The sequence below is a fragment of the Sorex araneus genome, chromosome 3 (assembly GCF_027595985.1).
Source record: "Sorex araneus isolate mSorAra2 chromosome 3, mSorAra2.pri, whole genome shotgun sequence".
NCBI classification, from domain to species: Eukaryota; Metazoa; Chordata; class Mammalia; order Eulipotyphla; family Soricidae; genus Sorex; species Sorex araneus.
The window spans coordinates 179,357,463-179,380,525 of record NC_073304.1 but is presented as its reverse complement, the minus strand read 5'-3'; the positions used below and the strand labels follow the sequence as shown (position 1 = coordinate 179,380,525).

Genomic DNA, 23,063 nt, shown 5'->3' with positions numbered 1-23,063 from the left:
ACAAAAAACTGTCAATTCATTTTTTAATGAGGGAGAAAAGTTGAAATATTTATTTTTGAAGGATTAATTTTTGAATAATTTTTGAATAAATAATAATTAATTTTTGAAACATCAGGTCACACCAGATGTTTCTCAGGGTTTACTCCTGGAGGTACTTGGGGATTATTAGCAATACCAGAGATTGAACTAGGGTTGGCCCCATGCAAAACAAGCACCTTAACCTCTGTACTATCTCTGACCCCATTTTTTAGGATTTTTTAAAAAAATCCTTCTATTCAGTGCTTACTATGGCATCAAGATATATGCATAGACATACCTAGTGAGAAATTAAAAAGGAAATATAACAACATAAACAGAATAATTAACTTTCATTCAATTGTAGGTAAAATTTTTCTGCTCCCTATTTCTTTTTATTTTTTTATCAAAAAATTTCTTATCTGGAAGATATTAAAACCTGTAGGACTATTTAAACTCAATTCTGACACCCCTAAAATTTTCATTTGGAAAATAGAATTTTCCTCGCTTGGCCGGCTCTGACATGCTGGTAGGAGATCCCTGAGGTCCGTGCTTTCTGCACACACCTTGCTGCACGGAGCAAACCAGTACACGAGAGCCAGGAAGGGTAGCCCGATGGCCACCGCGAGGACCACGAGGAACTTGACGGCCATTGTCTGCTGCCGCAGCCCGGACAGGTTCTCGTACCAGATGGACAGAAGCTGCTGTTGACAGTTTGGATGAGCCACAAACTAGCAGGAAGGAGAGAGCATAGTTCATAGCTTGATTAAAGAAAGGTTTGGTGCAGACATCATTTATTTGTGTTTATATTTCGTTGCGTGATTTTCCATACAAGTATTGTTTAAATTGAAGAATGATTATAATAAAGCATCCACTTGACAGGTATCCAACAAGACAGCAGGAAGTTCTGATATATATGAATTTGAAGAGTCCAATTTATCAAACTTTCCTTTATGACTAATGGTATTTTTTCAAAACATATGCAGTTTTGAAAATTTATCATCTTCAAAATAATTCATTAATATTTCACACAAGGATTTTTATTAGAATATACTTTTTCAATTTAGAAAGAGTGATATAAAAATTCTATGAGCCCACATAGCTTATTACATTTTAAAGAAAGGATATTACTTTTTATGCATTCATCTAAAATGCTAATGACCTTGTTTTACGTGTGTGTGTGAGTGTGTGTGTGTGTGTGTGTGTGTGTATTTTGCTCTTTCAGCCTGTTCCCAGAGGTGAACCTGGGGGCAATTATGGCTTAGTACTCAGGTCAATCCTGGTGGTGCTTGGGAAAACATACAGTGCTGGGAATTAAACCCAGGTCTCCTGCATGCAGACATGTGCCCCAGTTCTTTAAGATACCTCTGGCCCTAATAATCTTGTTTTATACTAAATTCCCATTTATGTGGAATTTGGTATGTTTCTAGACTGTATATACTATCCTGTTTATATATTTTTTATTTCTACATCATAACTCTTTCAATGAAAAAAACTTTATAATTAAATTTTATTTCTTTTCATTTATGACATGTATTCTCACATACTGGAGGACTGGAGTGATAGCACAGAAAGTAGGGCGTTTGCCTTGTATGCCGCTGACCTGGGTTCAATTCCTCCATCCCTCTCAGAGAGCCCAGCAAGCTACCAATAGTATCCTGGCCCACACGGCGGAGCCTGGCAAGCTCTCTGTATGCCAAAAACAGTAAAAAGTCTCACAATGGAGATGTTACAGGTGCCCACTCGAGCAAATCGATGAAGAACAGGATGACATACTGTTATGTATGTCATACAGTGCTATTCTCACATACTGATATTTTACAAATAAAACCTAGGTATGACACTGAGCAATGTTATTTAGTATATAAAAATTTATAACTCCTGGGGCTGGAGCAATAGCACAGTGGGTAGGGCGTTTGCGTTCCACGCGGGAGACCCGGGTTCAATTCCCAGCATCCCATATGGTCCCCTGAGCACCTCCAGGAGTGATTCCTGAGTGCAGAGCCAGGAGTAACCCCTGTGCATCGCCAGGTGTGACCCAAAAAGAAAAAAAATTTATAACTCCTAATAAAAATTGGTAAATAATACCAAAAGTTTTTATATAGGATAGGTTATATGAAGGAACTACAAATGATTGTTAAGCGTGGTTAATCTTGAAGATAATAGAAATAGCACAATGTGTGTCTTTTCATAATGATAAAATATAACCATATCCTTTTTCTACTGTGGAAGAAACAATAATTGGCATGTGTGTAAACAGGTGCACCTGTCTTCAAGGAAAATTTAGCAGATGTTCTGAAATGTTCTGAAAAGTAGAAACTTGCCACATTCATTCTGTGCCTAGGAGTTTTGTCTACAAATAAATTCATACAAGTAAACTAATATATTTGTTGGACCATCTGTGATAACTGAAGCCTAAAGAAAATAATGAGCACTTAGTAAACTGACCAAGCATACAACAAAGCAGCCTTTGAGAAAACTTAAATGGATGCTTATTTAACGATATGCAAACATATACAACACAAAAATTTGTGAAGAGAAATATGGGTTTTAACTACTTTCCCTTAAAGTGTATAAGAGTGGGGGGACATGTCAATACTTTTTGGAGATTTATCATTACCACAGCACTGTAGCACTGTCTTCCCGTTGTTCATCAATTTGCTCAAGCGGGCACCAGTAACATCTCCATTGTGAGACTTGTTGTTACTGTTTTTGGCATATCGAATGTGGCATGGGTAGCTTACCAGGAGGCTCTGCCATGTGGGCGGGATACTCTTGGTAGTTTGCTGGGCTCTCCAAGAGGGGCAGAGGAATCAAACTCGGGTCAGCTGCGTGCAAGGCAAACGCCCTACCCACTGTGCTATTACTAGTATATATTACTTTAATTCTATAGCCTAGGTTTAACAACTTAAAAAAATTATTTATTTGGGGGGTGCCACACCCAGCTATGCTCAGGGATTATTCTTTTCTCTCAGGGATCAGTTTTTGCAGTGCTGAGGGGACCTTAGTTAGTGCTGGGATTGAACCCATGCAAGGCAAGCCTCCTGCCTCCTGTACAATGCTATCACTTCCTTTCAGTTCCTCTCTCCATTCCACCCCCCACCAACTGTTTTCTTTTCTTTTTAATGTATTCATCATAACCTCAGGAACCAGTCAAGGATGTAGATTGGGAGGAAATGTATGAAGAGAAACTGGAAATAATGCAACGTAATAGAGACATAATAGGAGTAGATTTAAATATAATATAGGAGGATTTGAAAGTATTGGTCCCAAATGGGAAAGCTGAGTCAGGTCTTAGAAACTGATGCTCCTGCTACATGACAAAAACCTCTTCAGTCACACAAAACTGCTGGAGATCATTAGTAAGTAGAGCAAAGTGGTGGTCAGTGTGCTGCTGTGTGTACAGACTTCATACAAGCCTGATGTTTAGCCTGGGCTCCGCTTCACAGGAGGCTTCTGAGACTCCTTAGGGAGCCTGTCTTGTACAGCTGCTAATTAGAAAATTTGTTGCCTCCACCAAACCATCACTTAGCACCAATAAAATGTGCAATGAGTTAAACGGGGCTTTGTGCCTAACCTTACTTTTTTCACTTCATATTTAATGGCGAGTTTCAAGCGGCTGAGGTTTGGCCGGCTCTGGTCTGCTCCGCTGGGGCACGTTTCCACATCCCCGTTCAGGATGGCTTCTACTTCTTCAGTATTTCTGCACAGATCAAGGAGCCCAACAACAAAATCTTTGCACTGCATTGATAGTTTTTTGTAGTCATTCTAGAAAAAAGATAAAGCAAGACAAAACATGGTGATGTGAAAGTGGCACATTTTACTGCGTCGTACAGCAGAACTGTTCAGTGACTTCATGGTGTAGAGGGGAAAAGCAGAGATTCCTTGCGGCCGGGTGTGGCTTACTATTGTTTTACCATCTTAGTTGATGCTGAATGTTCTCTGAAATATCTTAGCTCAAAAAGATTTTCTTGATATCCTAAAAAAGGAAATTTTCCTAGTGCATAATCAAAATGACCAGGAGGCAGTATACTCTGCCAAATTCTGACTGATTCTGAAGAAATGGAAAGTAAGCAGCTTTGCCCTCCTTTGATACATCACATCTTCTGTGTTCATAATTTCATCAACTAAATGTACATTGATAAATCTTATAAGCAATTTTGGTTAACTTGAGAGATGGGCTATTTTCTGAGAATTCAGAGGAAAGCTAACATTATTTATCTGTTTAACTAGTAAATGTTTACTGAAGAACATTATGTTCAATGTGACAGAGTCAAAAGGTAATAATGTAAAAGCTGTTAGCTAAAATTCTTTGGATAAATGAAGGTTTGATGAAAATGTTTTTATTGTGATTTGTTGCTGGCAACCTAACTCTACTGAGAATATTTAGAGTACAGATCAATTCAGACACAACAATTCATGCCAAGCTTACATACGGCATGCACGTACATCTTCATCCAGAGCATTCTAATATTTGTTTCTTAACTCTCCTACATTGATATAAGTCATTTGTAACCCAGTGTCATGAAGACCTATTAAACATGGATTATTTTATCTCATTTAATCCACTCTTGCTAAAATAGGTTACATAACGTGTCAAAGATCACACAGCCATAAAGTGTCAGAATCAATTTGTTTGTCCCCAAATTCTTTGCCTTTAAGAATTTGCCTCTTTGGTTCTTTGTAAAATGAATTTCTGCATTGATCTCTGAAGAACTAGGACACAAGAAGGTCAAACCATTTCCCATTTTGCCATAGCTTCCATGGTAGACTTTATTCTAAAATTCAGCTTTGCAAATTTAGAGGTAGTTGTCTCCATCTTGAAGCCATCAATGTGGTGTAGGATGAAAAGATCACTGAGGAGGCTCAAGTGAGAAAGATGATGGAGAAAGATTAATTGCTCTGGTCAGTTACTAAGATAATACTGGGGGAGGTGTGTTTTGAAAATAGCCTCGTGCTAGGTATGTGTAAAATATGTACTTGGGCTCCCCTTTGTAAATCATGCCAAGTGATCTTTCAGAAGAGCTTAATAACTTCTACACTGTTTTGCTAATAGCAGAACCTTTCTTGGCTGATAATGGTTTAAACTACTTCTAAATAAGCTATCTGGCAAAATACTATAAGCAGACTTGCAAGCAGTTTTACTCCTTTCATGAAATAGTCAACTTGGATCATGGGAACAACCATTTATTGTTTGTTTGTCTGTTGTTGCTACAGTGACAACATCCAGCAGTGCCCAAGGACTACCAGATGCTGGAGACCAACCCCCAGAAACTCACACGTAAAAGGTATGGCTCTGTCACTTAAGTCACATTTCCAGCCCCTATCTGAACAAACTCTGGGGTATGTTGATTAGGAGCTTTAAAGTTAGATACAGCTGCAGTCAAATTCAGCTCTCAGTGTGATTTTACATAAGTTCAAACCACTCTCTGGACTAGGGGCATTACTCTCTATTGCTCTTTTGTCTTAGGGATATACCCAAAGTTGCTCAGGAACTACTCATGGTTCTGTGCTCAGGGCATTCTGCAGTGCCCATGACCCAACCCCAGCCTTCCCACTTGAAAAGCATGCACTTAACCCATTGAGCTGTCTGACCATGTTAGCCTCATTTTACACATAAAATAACAAGGTGAGTGAGGTTAAATCAATGTTTAAAGAGTTGATGCATACTTAACAGGATTCTGAACTTTTATAAATATCTGGCTAAAACAGTAAATATATATATATATATATATATATATATATATATATATATATATATATATATAATCAGAGGGTAAAGCAAAAGCAAAAGCAGATAGACTCTTGTTCGCGCGCCTGGCTGTCTTCCCCAGGGCCCCTTGGAGAGGGTGGGCTCCAGCTTTCCTCCCCATCCCGAGCAGAGCTCCCGCAGCTGAAAACTTCTGGAGCCTAGCCACAGCCATGCTCAAGGCCCCTCTCCATATGTTCAGATAAGCCTCACGCATGAAGGTACCAGCAGAGGAACGCAGGTGTGTGGGACCCAGGGCTGAGACTTCTGAAGCCTGCTCAGATTGGGACTGGACCTCTTCCGCCCAGATTTCCCATTTTCCAGTAGCTAGCCATCACACCCAGGAACTGCCCCTGGTGCCGTGTAATCCCACCAACAGCCAACATCCAGAGACTTAAAACCAAGCTCCCGGAAGCAACATCTTATAGCCTAGTTCTCCCTCTGGGAGAAACTGGCAAGCTACTGAGAGTTTCCTGCCCACGTGGGAGAGCCTTGAAAACTCCCCATGGTGTATTCATATGCCAAAACCAGCAATAATGTTGGGTCTCATTCCCCTGACCTTGAAAGAGTCTCCAATGTGGCATCGTTGGGAAGGATAAGTAAAGAGAGGCTTCTAAAATCTCAGGGCTAGGACGAATGGAGAAGTTACTGAGACTGCTCGAGAAATTCAACAATCAATGGGATGATGATGATGAATCAGAGGGTAAATTCAAAAACAAACCACTTCTTGGCATCTGAAATACCATTCATGGAACTTTAATGCACCTTACCTCTCAAGCTTGTTTCTAGATGCATCATCAGTTCTTTCAAAGACAAGACCATAATAGTCAAAATCTCTAGAATTCCAGAAAAAGACATAAGTGAAGTTGCATATTTATTAAGGTCCTGATCCTCCCAGTGGGGGCTAATGTGCAAGATCTCGGTGCTACTGGAAATTGGTTTCCAACTCATTACTCATACTTCAGACATTCTCTAACAAACATTTTTAAAATAATAAGATTTTTGTTTTTAGAAATACACACTTATCCCCTCCTTGAGAATCTCCCTATAAATATTTTCCTACTTGAAGTTATCTCAGATGGGTAGAAGGAGACTTTAAGCCTCACTTCAGTGAAGTGTGGACGGATATGGCAGAGGCTACTCTCGTGACTGGGCCTCGAAAGGAAAGAAAGAGAAGCTGGAAGCTTAGTTTAATATCTCAAGGTCACCTCCACATCATATATTAATAAATGAGAAGGGATACTCACTTATTATCATTTATTAACCTTTCTATTGAAAATAGCTGACAGTGGGATAAAAGAACAGAGTTTAGAGATAATAAGACATTAAAGTGCCCAGGTAAAAATGTAAAAATTACCTTCTCAAAGGGGTCTCTTTATTTTATCCTACATATAAAAATAATTATTATGTAATTGTAATATCTGACTCTTCTTTCTATGCAAGACATGATATTTGATTCATAGAAATTACTGTCAAACCCTGGGGGCTTTGGAGAAGGGTCCATCATGTTGATAGGAGAAGCCATGGATAATTGCTTGACTTTGAGCAAATGACTTAATCGTGGAAACCCTCAACATCCTCCTGTATAAAATGGGACTGATAGAGGCCCCATTCTAAGAGTTGCTGTGGAGATTGTCCCGGGTAACAAATGCCGGCTTCCTGGTCTAGTGCTGCTATTGAGTCAGTGGTGATTATTACTGTTGTTTTCAGTATTTCATACACTATACCAAGTATTTTCAGTCTCTCCACACCAAATTATCTGATTTTATAACTGACATAAGTAACAAATACGGACTCCATGCCAGGCTGTTTCACTCGGGGTGAGAGCCCACCCCGCCCCAAGGGACCCAGCCCTAGCAGCCGACCTCCACAACCCGACCATCTCCACGCTCCAGGATGTTTTCCACACGCTCAGGCCGAGCCTCACACATGACTGAATTCCCACAGAACCCAGGTAATGCGAAATTTTGTGACCTTGGACTCTGGGCTTAATGGAACCCAGGAGCAGAGATCCTCTGCCTGCTTACCCCAGTCTCCTCATAGCCATAAGCCACCTCCTGCCGGCACCAGATAATCTCCTCATCGGCCACTGTCCCAAAACTCACGGCTGCTTCTCCCAGAAGGGAGCATAAAGTGAGTCCCCCCATAACCATGCCACTGGACTCTGTGCCAGGCTGTTTTCACTTGGGGCACCCCAGTGAGAGCCCTCCCCGCCCCAAGGGACCCAGCCCCAACAGCCAACAATCACAACCCAACTGCTGCCACGCTCCAGGCCACTTTCCACACTCTCAGGCTGAGCTTCACATATAAGCAAACATATTCCTAAACCACAAAAGCAGCCGCACAACACATCATAAAACACTCCCTACTCATTTTCCATAAATAACACACTATATTTGATTGGAAGCAAGAGGGCGCCAATGCTGCCCGAAACCCTCCCACTCTCCCGAACCCGGCTCACCATCTCGCCTCAACAAGGCACAGCTCAGCACGCCAGGCATGGAACTCTATGCATGATTTCTGATGGACATCATCGGCTGTTTTGCAATATTCAGACAGAATGGCATTGGTGTGGTATGGAGAAACCATGGTGGTGGCTGCAGTGGCACCGCCTGCCCCAGCCAGGCCGAGTCGCAACACCACCAGACATAGAGCCGTGGCAGCAGTGCGCACAGTGGCTCATCCACTGTGGGGTGCTGTCAGCCAACCCCTGGGTGACCTGGGATTCAGCGCAGGTGTTCAACCTGGCACAGACCCTCCAAAATAGGGTTCTGCTCTGACAGCTGCTCAACAACCTCTGGTCACACTCCATCAACCTCAAGGAGATCAACCTGAGGCCGCAGATGTCCCAGGTGCTGCCCAGAGAGGCAGGCAGGTGCATGTTTGTCAGTGTGCAGACCATTACAACATGCCAGTCCACCAAAAGCTTACAGTAGGTAGATTGGGAACACCTATAAAGGAGATTAGAGGCCACCCCCAAAGCCTCCGTCCCTCTCAGAAAGCCCGACAAGCTACCGAGAGTATCCCGCCCACACAGCAGAGCCTGGAAAGCTACCTGTGGCATACTCAATATGCCAAAAACAGTAACAATGATGGTTCTCATTCCCATGATTCTGAAAGGGTCATCAGGCCGAACTAGCACACAACAGGGAGGAATAGAGACGTTACTGGTGCCCGCTTAAGCAAATTGATGGACAATACAATGACAGTGATGGTGATACAGTGAGCAAATACAAAGCTAGAAACGGTAAGGTCATGTGGAATTCCTGGGTATCATTGAAAATAAGACAATTATTCATTCATGCATTCTTTGACCATATGCTTTATGTACCAGTTATTGTACAGTTTTACTAAACAGGGAGTTTAAAAAAATTAGTTATGTCCTTGAGGAGTAAGTATAGAATATTATTTTTATAAATAATTTTATAATTATTTTACAAAATATTTCATAGCACTGTACTGTATAGCACTGCACTGTCGTCCCATTGTTCATTGATTTGCTCGAGCAGGCACCAGTAATGTATCCATTGTGAGACTTGTTGTTACTGCTTTTGGCATATCAAATATGCCACAAGTAACTTGCCAGGCTCTGCCATGCAGGTGGGATACTCTCTGTAGCTTGCCGGGCTCTCCGAGAGGGGCAGAGGATCGAACCCAGATCAGCTGCATGCAAGTCAAATGCCCTACCCGCTGTGCTATAGCTCCAGTCCAAATTATTTTATAAATAATATAATTATGTACAATAGGATACATTAATAATGCAATGTATATGAATTGGTTAGTAACTCTATAGTATTCCTGCTTTCAGAGTAATTGTCACCAACAACTTGTTAATCATTGAGCTCTGTCACAACGAATATGAATGATAAAGTGTTCATGCGTGCTGTGTGGGGTTGTGAGGGATATGAAAGTTAAACACTTCTCAGATCAACTATCACTCAGATACTAATAGATACAAGATAAAAAGAAACAAGATGGGGGCTAGAGCGATAGCACAGCGGGTAGGGCGTTTGCCTTGCATGTGGCCAACCCGGCTTCGATTCCCAGCATCTCATATGGTCCTCCGAGCACTGCCAGGAGTAATTCCTGAGTGCATGAGCCAGAAGTAACCCTTGTGCATTGCTGGGTGTGACCCAAAAAGAGAAAAAAAGAAAGAAGATATTTCAAACAGTAATTGAAGAAAATACTTTTCCTGGATATGTCAGGTGCGACTTACATTTCTGGCGATGGTTTCCATCAGCAGTGGCTGCTTATGTAAGTCAGTGTAGTGTTTGATAACCAGTTTCTATTGCTCCCTTTGCATAGCAATTCTCATTCTCCCGGAAGTGTGAGGAGCAGTGACTCAGGGAATCAGTAACTTCAGGGGCACTCGGCATCCCATGAAGCAAGTTGTGACACTTAGCTTTCTTTCCTGACTTTCGGCTTGACAGAGATCTAAAACTTCTAGAATGAGATATCCTCTGGCCATCTATTTCAAACAAACTCTTTCTCTGACAGGAAATTCAAAGGCAAGAACACACTCTTCTAGACATTTTTTACTGCATCTATTTGGCTGTGTGTCTGCCTCATTTGAACAACTCCAATGACCTTCAGAATATCCACTATATCTTACACATCTTTGAGTCCTCACAACCCAGCAAAGTATGTGGCATGTGGTAGGTTAATAAAAACTGTTGTTGTTCATTTAAAGAGAGGAAATGGCTGGGTGAAAGGCATGCCTGTATCTGAAGTTTTGCTCTGCTGCTTAAAAACGATGTCATCTTGGGATGGTTATTTAATTTTCTGGATTTCTGCTCATTTCTCCTTTGTTATAAGGAATGCAAATGTTGGCATGTCATAAAGTTAGCATATAAATCATGTAGAATAAAATTACAAAGATCAGCATTGTTACATTTTCTCTTACACTTTGGTTTGCATTCAGCCCTATACTTCTGCTGCAATGATTCTGCTATTGCAGGCTACTTTAGCTTCTAAGTGACACTCATGTCTGATAATAGTCACACTTCCTTCCTGCTAAGAAAATAAACTTTTCACTGGGGTTTCTTAAAAGATATTTCTCTTTCAAACAATGCCAGGCACTTTTGAACACTTAGACATCAGAATATAGCAACGGTTTCCAAACAGACATGGCAGGGTCATCTACACCTTCCCCTTCCTCAAAGTACGTGGAGGGGCATGTACTATCCTTGGTATCCTAGAAAGACACAAAGGATCTAGAAAAGCCCTGTGAAAGCACTTATCCATAATGGCAGAGTTGAGGAAAATCCTGGTGTATAAAATTGGTGACTATAGTACAATTAAAAAGAGCATTGTTCCTTACCATAGGTGACCTAAAATAAAAACAGGGTCAAGAAAAGGGTTTGGAGTCCTAAGTCATAGGTACATGGTGGGCTACTAAGGTAAGAAATTAAAAATTTGAGTAAATGAATTTGCTAACAAAACCTGGTATTGATCTCTTGTCTTAAAAATTATGCTTCTTTATCAGGGCTGAAACTTGAGTTAAGGCAAGAAGCCTGAATATGTGACTTTGTTTTCGGTATCTAGTTCAAGTTCTAGTGTGTATGGGGTGAGGGGGGAATTGTTTGTTTGTTAATTGATTTAGTGCTTGTTGCCAATAGTAGGTATATCTCAAGTTTAAATTTAAGGTTTTTGAAGTGTCATGCTACCAACACAGAGAATTTTTGGCAAATACCAGATATCACTTTTGATTTGCATTTAAAAAGTTTTGAATTTCAAAAGTTTTTCCCATCCCCATTTTGTCCTTTCAGTCTTATTCACTTATAATTGACATAGAACTTTGTAGAAAGTTATATGATATGAGAACTTGACTCACATATATTATGAAATTATCACCTAGTTAATTAACATGTATCATATCATATAAAAATATAAAAAGAGAGAGTATAGGGAATATTGTCTGCCTTAGAGGCAGGGGGAGGGTGGGAAAGGGGGATATACCCGGGATATTGGTGGTGGGGAATGTGCACTGGTGGAATGTGTTTGATCATTGTGAGATTGTAACCCAAACATGAAAGCTTGTAATTATCTCATGGTGATTCAATAAAATTTTAAAATTTTTAGAAAAATAAATAAAAATAAAACAAAGAAGGAAGGTCGATTCCCCCTTGAGATGATAACTTTTAGGATTTACTATCAACTTGAAATATATAGTAATGTTACTATAGTCATCACGTTATACATTATATACCTTATATTTGTTGATCTTACAACTGGTTTTGCATATTTTTACTGTTTGTTCAATTCCCTCACCACAGCTGTGATAGAATATTCTTAATGTGTAAATGAGTACACAGTCTGTCTCCCCAGTCTCCTCAGAGACCTGCAACTAGCTCTTCACGCCCATGGTTGTTTCTACGTCTTTTTGACCTCTCATTGTTAGATTTCTCTGCCACGGACTGATTCTCATATCTGCATGGAGTCAACTACGGAATGCTATGACAAATAGTGTTCGCAACAAATGTCTCAAGTAAACAAATACTTGTCATTGCAAAACACTATACTTGATGAACCAGACCAGAATTCCAGCAATATACAGCAGAGGAAAAGGAAAAAATATATGAGAAATAACACTAGTAAGATAAAGTGAAGATCCTATAAAATAGGTTAGGTAAATGGCAGGGGGAGTTTAGAGTTAAGAATAGAGAAATAATGCCTTAGAGCAGAAATAAGTTAGATTTGGGGTGCAGTTATCTGGATTCTGATCCGGGCTCTGCCATTTACTGTGTGGTGACCTTGGACCTTATTTAACCTTTCTGTACCTCTGTATGGAAAGGAGATACCTTTTCAACATTGTGATAAGAATTGGATATAATAAATTGCAGTATTTATAACATCACATTAAGTGGTAATGTTCAGAAGTTTTACCATACAATATTATAATAAAGAGTCTGCTGAAAAAAAGCACATTACTGTCCACAGCAGTTAGCACAAAGAGTGGATACTTGTTACTAGGCCTTGAGTTGGCTTATGGAGGGTGAAGTTCCAATGGTGAAAGACCTACCTTGAATTCCTTCTCAATGTTGGCCAGTACTGCCAGCTCATTGCTAAGTTCTAAAGCTGTCATGACTGGGTCTTCGCTACTCAATGACAGGTAAGCTGGACTTGCCAGTCCTTTATAGGCATTGATCCTAGACCTGGAGTGGCTAAAGGAGTCGTGCTTCTGTTTCTGGTTGCATTCGCCACACTTACAGAAGTAATCATGAGGACGCTCAATTCGAGCACCCTTCCTCAAGAGGGTGTGCACAATTTCGTACTCCTGGCAGTGGGAAGCTAGAATAATGGGCGTCACGTCATGGGAGAAGCGTGTCCCGTCTTCATCGTAGGCATAAAAATCATCTTGCTGGAGCTCAGACTGGCTGGGGCTGGTTGCTAACCTCTTGCCTTCAGCAAAAGCTGGATGGCTGAGAATTGCTTCCACGATCCGAACATAACCTTTGCTAATAGCTAGAAGTAAGGCATCCCCAACACGAGAGAGATTTTCCTTCTTCAGCAGAAGTTCTGTGATCTCCAGGTGCTCATTGGCCACTGCCAACTGAAGAGCATTCTGGCCCATGTAATCCACACAGTTGACATTGAGTGAGAGGCATTCTTCCAGCATCTTTCTCACCACAGGGATGTTGCCATACTCAGCTGCATCTAAAAAGCGCTCCTCTTCAATAGATAGGCTTGTGGAGTGGTCATTAAACATGTACGCTGGCCCCCGGTTGGCCAACCTTCTACCCTTCTCTCGGAGAATCGTCTGCCGCCGGTGAGTCAGTCTGTTGTCGGTGCCCCCACTGTAAGAAAATAGAAAAATTGTCAACAAATTGTATTAAGAGCATTTTAGTGTGCTAAATGACCTGCTCTTCAACTAATGCCATCTTCAAGTATATTAGATGCTTTCTCGTCACTGGTAGGCCAACAGTGATTTAAAATGAGGATATGTTGATTCGTTAATGGACTCTAAGAATTTCTTTTAGAATACCAAGCACTGCAGAGCTGAACCTCCAAATTTGGGAGGGAGAGTAAAGCAATTCCCTAATATCTGTGTGCTATTCACATAGAGACTGATATGTACCTTTCAACTACAGATGGTATAGACATAAAATAAATCTAGTTACAAATAGTATATAGGGTATGAAGTATTTTTTAAATAGAGAAAATAGCAAATCTACTCAAGTCAAGACATATTTATTGAGTCGCTTCTATGCTTGAGTCAGGCACTATAAACTACCCATAAAACTAATGGTGAAAAAAAGTAGAATTTTTTTGTTGTTACAAATCTTACAGTTTAAGGGGTAAGTTAGATGCAAACATATTGCCTATTTGCTGCAATAACTCTGTGTCAGGGGAATATAACAGGGCAAAGTTAATGCAAGGATGACGAGAAGCCAGGTGAGAATGTGTCTTGGAATAGTGAGATTGTCAAATACAAATGAAGATTTGCTAGAGAGGAATCAGTTAAGTATGACAGCATTAGTTTTATTCACAGGAACAATTAAGGGTTGACTTGTGCTAGGTGTTATTAAGAAAAATAACTGGGAGCTTGAGAAAATTATAATTAAGATAAGAAAGACAGTTAACAATAACTGCTGTAGACATTGGACTAAGAGGTATCCAGCATGCACTGTGGGAATTCGGTGTGTCATAGGAAAGGGAAAAAAAGATTTCACCTCTGATCAAGATGCCATGATGGGGATTTTTCCTTTTTTGATTTTTTTATCTTTTATCTAGGAGTCATTTTTAAATTTGGGGCCACAACGCAGGTGCTCAGCCTACTCCTAACACTACTGGGGAGAGAAAGGTAATGCTGGGGATTAAAACCAGGTTTGTGGCATTGCTCCTAACCCTCTGGACAATCTCTCTTGATCCTCTGCGTCTTTTGAGCATTATTATTATCATCACTTACTAAAAATTCAGAGAGCACAAATTCCTGTAGAATAGGAAAAGGCCAGGATAGGGTGGGTTCAAAGAGAAAAAAAATCGTGATTGATGATTGAAGTTAGATATTTCCCTCTTAAAAAAACAACAACTCTGAGAACATTTCTCCTCAATGTCTGTCACAAATTTTCCAGTGAGAAGATTCCCACCCCTGCCCCACCCCAACCATCTCTCCTTCCAAAGTGAGCAGACCTTAGAGGACCTGAATCTCTTTTCCCAATTTGGAACACTAGTTACTAAGAACACCACAGTGCAAAGGTTCTGTATCAGGAAAAGGAACAAAATAAGAAAGAGGAGGATCTGGGATATAGACCAAAACCAAACACAATCAAGTAAAAGGAAACCGGAGGATAATGCAACATCTGTTCCTCAAGTCTAGACAGCAGCTGGTCCAGATTAGAATCTGGTTCTGATTCCTAATAGGTATTTGATAAGTATTTGTTCAAATTTTGAATGGGAGGTGGGGGCCTAAGCACTAGAATAGCAGATAATGTTGCATGAGGCTGACCTTGGCTTGATCTCCAGACCACACAGGGTCCCCTGAGCCCACCAGGACTGATCCCTGAGTGTTGAGCCAGGAGCCAGTCCTGAGCACCACTGAGTGTGGCCCCCAAGGCAAAACAAAAAAAGAATAGTCCAGCTTATTTCACAGAATTATTTCCATGGTCAGTTGAATTTAGACATGAAAGAAATGCTGAGTTGTTATTTTTTATAACCTCTGTCTCATCATTTTTTGTATGCCGATATCTAGGAAGAATGACACTGGCTTTATCACTTTTAGTTGTTACTTTAAATATCCATAAAAAGTCAAGTACTGCAATGGTAAATGTATGTGGGTTTTGTTGTTTTAAGGAAATAAAAATTATGATCAGTAAACTTAGTCATGATTTAAATTTTAACCTGGTTTCAAACATTTACTTATTCACATAACATATCTAAATTTGAGGTAGAATAAGTCAAATTTGGTTATCATTAATTCCATAATTTTAAAATAATGATTTATTTCAATGCCTATCTTGATAAGCCACTAATGCTAAGGATATACCAAATTTCCTTCTAAACTGCTATAACGTCATGCCTATAGTTTCCATCCTTTAAAAGGACCTTTCCATGGAAATTGTGTTCTTCAACTTTAAAGCATCGCCTGTCTTATTCTATTACCACAGATATTAATCATATGTAGTGACATAAATTTACAGTTTTATTTCTTAAAAAAATGACCTGTGCTATCATCATTACTTTAGCAATGTAATGACTTCATCAGACAAGACATAGACAGAATATTTATGGAAGCATCCGAGCTTGCTTAAGGAGATAAACACTGCACGCAGCAAGTCAAACCTCCTTGCGTGGTTGGAAGAGAAGGGACAAGCAACTTGTATGTTGATAGAACAAAACACATGCTTTGCAACCTCTCCTTCCCTTCCCCAAATGCAGTATAAAAAAGCAATAAATGCTCCCACATAAGTTATTATGCCACTAAGATTTAATCCTTGACTTTCAAATGCAGTATAAATAACTTTTTAAAAAACAAAACTTTTAAACCTTACCATCAAGGTACTAAATGTTGACAGAATGCCTCTCTGAAATTAAATTTTAAAAATATATTTTGTACAAAATTAATTACAAGTGGAACCTAGAAAAACCATTCCTAGAGAAACTTCAGCTCAAAGTACTAAATCAGTGAAAGAGATAGTTTATTCCATCTAGTTGTAAAGGACACACTTTTGCAAAGTTGGCTTTTCTATATTTAGAGAAATGTTTATTAATTGTTCCTTATCCATATAACCATTGAAGCCATAATATTTAGTACATTTTAAATTTTTTTAATGTTTTTAAATTTGTTTTATCACCATGTATACAATTCTTAGGAAAGAATGTCCCCTACAGCTTTCACATATTGATTAGGTCATGAAAACTGAGTTTTTACGTACCTCATTTTCCTCATTCTTTTTGCTGGCGAAATAGTGGCTGCTTCCCCGGATAGTGGGAGATGGAATGACCCATCTGTACTGAAAATGCAGCAGCACAAATTGGCTTCTGAGCTGAATGGACTGTATTCTTGAGACTAGAGCATGTGCATTAATTTCCTTTCCTTCCTGCTCAAACATGATGCACTTTCATCAAATGGAACCGTGTCTCCACAAATTCAGGTCCATATGAAATAGCTAGCTCCACTCATTTTTTTTTAAGAATCCTTGAAAATTTTTTAATCAAAGCATAATTATACTAAAGTAAAAGCTTTAAAGATACAAATGGCACGTAACTAGTTCAGGAAGCATAGAAAAACACAGACTTTTTGAGTCATCCTGAGAATGAGGAAATGAAGAAATTTCATATTATGTATTTTTATTATGTACACAATTTTCGGTGCGGGGAAGTCAGAGTTTGGTATATGAATATTTATAATCAATACAACTAGCAGTTTTATAGACCACTTTAGGAGTATGGATGATAAAAATAGTTATAATTTTATAACAATTAGACTTTTTACTCTGTCTACTTCATCACTGGCCACATGACACGTCCTGGTTGGCCCTTCTGCCGAGACTAGAGGAGAGGAAAATAACTCTGGAGCCCCTTCATTCTGAGAGAGCGAGGACTTTTGCCTTGATCCCCACTGGACCCCCAATGCATAGGAGAAGGGAAACAGCAGTGATTTCATACACAACTGTCAAGTGCATGAATCCCTCTCATCACAGGAGTTAAAAGGGGTTTTTTTTTTTGTTTTTTTTTCTTTTTGGGTCACACCTGGCGATGCACAGGGGTTACTCCTGTCTCTGCACTCAGGAATCACTCCTGGCGGTGCTCAGGGGACCATATGGGATGCTGGGAATCGAACCCGGGTCAGCCACGTACAAGGCAAACACACTACCCACTGTGCTATTGCTCCAGCCCCACACGAGTAAAAGTTTAGAGCATGTTTTTTTCCCCTTATAAAGCCAGCAGCTTCCACAAGGATGCACAATCCTACAAACAAAAAATAAGCAAAACATGGGTGCTTAAGAGCTCAAAATGCCATAACGCATGCTCCATATGTGGGGGACCGGAGCTCTATACCTGGAACTGCACAATACTCTGGGCACAGAATCCGGAGTAACCTTCTCAAGCACTGCCAGGTGTGGGTCCAAAACATACAAACAAAAAGTAACAAAGTATTAAAACTGAGACACAGTGTGTTCTAGAATATTTTATCTCCATTTCAAAAAGTAAAAGGCGGAAAGGGAACAATAGGGAGTAAAGGGAGTTGAAGGACACTTTTTTTTCCTTTCTTTTCTCTTTCTTTAAGAATCACTGTGAGACAGAGTTACAACAATGTAACTTGTAACTGGGTTTCACTCATACAATGTTCCAACACCTGTCCCTTCACCAGTGTGCATTTCCCAACCACCATCTTCCCAGTTTCCCTCCTGCCAACTACCCCCGCCCTCCCGCCCCAGCCTGCCTCTATGGCAGGCATTTTTCTTCTCTGTCTCTGTTTCTCTATCTCTGTCTCTCTGTCTCTGTCTCTCTGTTTCTCTGTCTCTGTCTCTCTCTCTCCACCCCCTCTCCCACCCTTTTGGGCATTCTTGTTTGCAATACAGGCACTGAAAGGTTATGTTTTTCCTTCTTTTATCTACTTTCAGAGGTCAGTTCTTGTCCCAAGTGATTATTTCCAAACAGATACTTCTTAATAGCATCCTTGCGGCTTGTCCTCATGCAGAAGCAGAGATTTTCTGAACAGATACTGTCTCACGTCTACTCTCTCTGCCTATCCTTGGCACCACACGCAGAGCATAACCACCCATCTGCCCAGTGTACTATTAAATCCCTCTTAACTTCCCAACACATTTCAGTTATTTCTTCATATTCATTTAGCTTCTGTTTTCCCCTTGGATGCCTCTCATTCCATCAAACACTTTCTCTCTGACCGATCACATGTCACCACTCTTTCCTCACTCCACCAACAAAACGAAGCCTGGACTCTACACTGTGAGTTGAGCGCCAGCAAGATGGATGGAAATTGTACTGTGCATGTCACATATTCATTATTTGTTCATTTTCATCGTTCACTGGAATCTTCTTTATGTGCATTAGAAACTGAAAATGTAAACGTGAGTAAATATTGGAACAATTATAGGAACTTGACTTTTAATCAAATAACTGAATCTGAAATATCATTGTTTCTTTCAGGCCCCTTTTTCTGGTTTTATTTATTCATATGTCATTTCTTCCTTATTTCAAATGATCTTTGGTAGATACCTAGTTACATGCATTTATTCTGATAGAGTAGTCTTTGGCATATTAAAATTTTTATGTATAATATGAGCAAAATATATCCAATTTTTTTCATCAAAGCAAGAGGTTTCAACCCTCTGCTACTATTATTAATCTCCACCCAAACCATTGTATTATATAGCATTTCAAAAATAACTCCTATATAAAACAGAGCCCAAGTTCTCCCTCTCAGAGAACCTGGCAAGGTACTGAGAGCATCTTGCTAGAGCATCTTACCAAGAGCAGAGCCTGGCAAGCTCTCCGTGGCATATTTGATATACCAAATACAGTAACAATGATTAGTCTCATTCCCCTTACCCTGAAAGAGCCTCCAATGTGGCACCGCTGGGAAGAATGAGTTAAAGAGAGGCTGCTAAAGTCTCAAGGCTAGAATGAATGGAGACATTCCTGGCACCCGCTTGAGCAAATAGTTGATCAATGGAATTACAGTGATACAGTGATAAAACAGAGCCCAAGTAGACAAATACAATATATTTAAATCAGGTAATCTGAGGAGTTATATAATTATATAAAATAATTTTTAAATTTTTTACTGATATTAAAAATTAACCCAAATGCTATTCGGTTTTCCCAAAGAGGAATAGAAAGACCTATGCTAGGAGTATCACGTTTCACTCAAGTGAGAGAAAAAATTCAGAGTTACAATCTCTGTCGACGGTCAAGAATTAGGGACACTGTCTCATTTGCCAAGGCATCAAGAATCAGATGGGCCAGACACAGAATGCGATTCACAGACAACCACTGGACTAGAGCTGTTATCGACTGGATTCCACGGGACGTCAAAAGACCGCGTGGCCGCCCACCTACGAGATGGTCAGACTTCTTCATCAAAACCCTGAATGAATGATTTGAGGCTCTTCCTGTTCCTGGATCGAGCAGATATCACTGGGCTACACTAGCATGCAACAGGGACAAATGGAGACGTTACTGGCACCCGCTCAAGCAAATTGAAGATCAACGGGATGACAAGTGATACATACTGATATTCTGTGGTCTGATGATTCTATTGATGATTTCTCATGCACCACACCCATCACTAATGTATTCCCTCCCTCTGAAGAGTTTAAGGAAAAGACTCTTAGGAATGTGTGGGCAGATGTTAGGGAAATCCAACATGAAACCACCTGGTACTTAAATTAAGACTGTAGATTGGATCTGAAAGGGCATAAGGACAGAGAAGTTAACAGAAGTTAGACAGGCTAACTGAAAGGAACAGCTAACTCTCAAGGAGAGAACCAGGGGACTGACCTCCTGCTTGCTGACATCCTGCTGGCCATGTGGTGAGTGGCACCCAACCCAAAGTCCAGGAACAAAAATACCTTTTGGTGCAGTCCCTCTATACCTTCACCAGTTCTATCCCCCTCTATAGAAGACTGAGTGTAATGTTGAAGAGCAATTTATCTTGGTTATGATTAACTCCTTCAGAAAAAAAATATACACACTGAGAAAACAGTAAGTATACTTTTTCTTATAATGAGTCACCAATGCATCATCATTTCTCACCTTTCTGAGCTTATTTTTCTCTTCTTTAAGCTGTGTGTCAGGGAAGACACCCACATTCCATTCCAGGAAGTTCATTATCTTTTTAGAAAGAGGCCTTAACTGCGATTCAACCATCTGTATTCTAAGTTGGTGTTCCAGGGCCTGGAGAGATAGCACAGCAGGGAGGGCACTTGCCTTGCACATGGCCAACCTAGGTTCAAAGCCCAGCATCACACATGGACCCCCATTACTGCCAGAAGTGATCCCTGAGCATAGTGCCAGGAGTAAGCCCTGAGAAAACAAGTCTGATTTAGAAACTTGGAACAGGCTACAATGTGCTCTCAGCTACCACCACGGGGCTAGATCCAAATGCTCAAAGTGAGGTTTTGTCACTTGGAGCCTAGAATCATGAGCTACTCCAAATATACCAAATATTGGACGGGGTGGTGCACAGTTTAATTCATGGAATGAGAAATTTGGGGAAGCCTTTCTTTTACTCAGGGGCTCTAGGTCTTTGATGTCACTATCAAATCTCATGTCCACCATCAGCAACTTAGCAGTTTATTCATCGATCAGTTCAGGTACTCAAAACTGGATTCCAGTGTGACCCTTAGTTTAGCACTTAGGGTTTATCCTTAAGGCAGAATATAATAATTTAGATAAGTCCCCCAGAGCTAAGGATTCCAATTTAGGAGATATGTTTCAGAACTCAGGTTTCGAGTCTCTAATGAATGGTGTTTGGCTCTTCACTGTTTGTAGCTATTGGGGCTAAGACAGGCTTGGTGTCAGAGCACATGCATCATAGAGAGAATACCTGCTTTCAGTCTGCAGCACCATGACACAGAATCTGAAGAGACCAGGACAATTAAGAGCAAATACAATGCGGCTGAGCTGGAGCTGAGGGGAGCCAGGGAATTATTCAAACTAGAGGGAAGAATCTAGCTTTGAAGGGGAAAAGGCTGATTCTTCTCTAGCTAGTTGGGTCTTCTCTGAGTCTCAGATGCCTCAAGGATATAGCTGCTTTGCACAGTGATTCTGTATTTAGTGATTAGTGAAATTTAGTATAAAATTATTTAGCACTTTGTAGATCTATAGACTTCAAACACTGCTTAATCATAAATGTTCAACCTTTTCCAGTTTGAAAATATGTAATAAGCACATGTGCATTGCTAAGTAGACATGAAATAACTTCTCTGGCCCCAATGCCATCTCTTAAGCATGAACTCTGTGCCTCCCCAAACAACACACTGACCCTTCCTTGTCCTCTGTTCTTGTTCTACATGCTAACATAGCTTACAATGTATTTTCGGTGCCCTGGTATTTTCTTTTTAATCTTCAATGTATTCTAAAACTATCCTATATGGCATTTTGTTCTTTTCTCTTCCTCCTCTGATTGAGGATTTCCCTTACCAGTTTTGTATACACCTAATTCTTAAACTTGAGCTCATATTCATATTCTAGTTCCAGTGCCAAGCACAAGCCCAGGCACCAAAAAAAAGCTTTGTCACATGTTTAGGAATTTCTACATATTTTTAAATTCAAGATAAAGAACTTATATTTTTGCCACACAGTTAGAATGTCACTTTTAATCAATAAGCATATGTGTCACAGCCATCCCGCACAAACTTCCTCTGCCCATCAGAATGTTATATTTTAAAAAGAAATATATCCTGTGTTTGTTAAGTAAGCATGACTCAGATAGTTGAAGGGAAGGGAGACTACTCTGCAGTTAAAAACACTTTTATTTGCTTCATCTCTTATAAAATAAGTCTGTTCATTTAAGATCTCTTGCCAGAAGGATACAATATAATTTATAACACACTAGTTTTCAGATCATGGAATTGCAGGAATAAAATAAATTTATATATGAGTATGAAAAGAGGAATGAGAAGTCAACCAATTTTTACAAACTAAATTGGTGCAATTTAGATATTTCAGTAGTAAAATATACCCTTTTTTTCAATGGAATGATGCCTTTGACAGACTAGGCATAGGCTGGGGCCTGGCTCCATGCCTGACTTCCATCTCTAGCACTGCAGTGAAAAGTGGGTGGGCATGTTGTTAGAAAACATAATACATTGTTAATGGCGCCCAATGATTTTGAAAACAAATCTATATTCTATAGCTTTGTTCTGTATATCATGCAGTATCCTCATATATATATACATACATATATATATATAGAGAGAGAGAGAGAGAGTTTTTGCTTTTTGCGTCACACCTGGTGATGCACAGGGGTTACTCCTGGCTCTACACTCAGGAATTATTCCTGGCAGTGCTTGGGGGACCGTATAGGATGCTGAGAACCGAACCCGAGTTGGCCAGGAGCGAGGCTAATGCCCTACCCCTGTGCTATCGCTCCAGCCCCATGTCAGATATTTTTTAAGCTACACAGTTAGTTTTTCTGATCCTATGCCCTGAATTCATAAAGTGGGATCATTTGTTTAGGAAAAGTTGCTTTAAAATAGTGAAAACAAGGCTCTGCAGATGCTCAAGTGGTAGAGCCTGGCATGTGTGGGCCCTGAGTTTGATTCCTGGCTTGGCTCACCACCGCCATGGTCTCCCAACATGCCAGGAGGTCCCTGATGAAACATGGAGA

The 23,063-nt window shown here is 40.1% G+C and overlaps 1 protein-coding gene across 3 annotated transcripts in view; it reads right to left on the bottom strand.

Annotated features, from left to right (window-relative positions):
• Window positions 1-23,063, bottom strand: part of TRPC6 (transient receptor potential cation channel subfamily C member 6) — a 66,751-nt gene that overhangs the window by 19,135 nt on the left and 24,553 nt on the right. The window contains exons 1-4 of one of the 3 annotated variants that reach the window (XM_055133830.1): window positions 17,765-17,788; window positions 12,786-13,560; window positions 3,598-3,783; window positions 582-746 (exon numbers count right to left, since the gene is read on the bottom strand). In XM_055133830.1, the coding sequence (XP_054989805.1) occupies window positions 582-746; window positions 3,598-3,783; window positions 12,786-13,472 (1,038 nt within the window). In that variant the 5' untranslated portion in view covers window positions 13,473-13,560; window positions 17,765-17,788. Of the gene's footprint in view, window positions 1-581; window positions 747-3,597; window positions 3,784-12,785; window positions 13,561-16,638; window positions 16,689-17,764; window positions 17,789-23,063 lie in introns of those variants that run through there. The other 2 variants (XM_055133829.1, XM_055133828.1) reach the window with 2 other exon arrangements.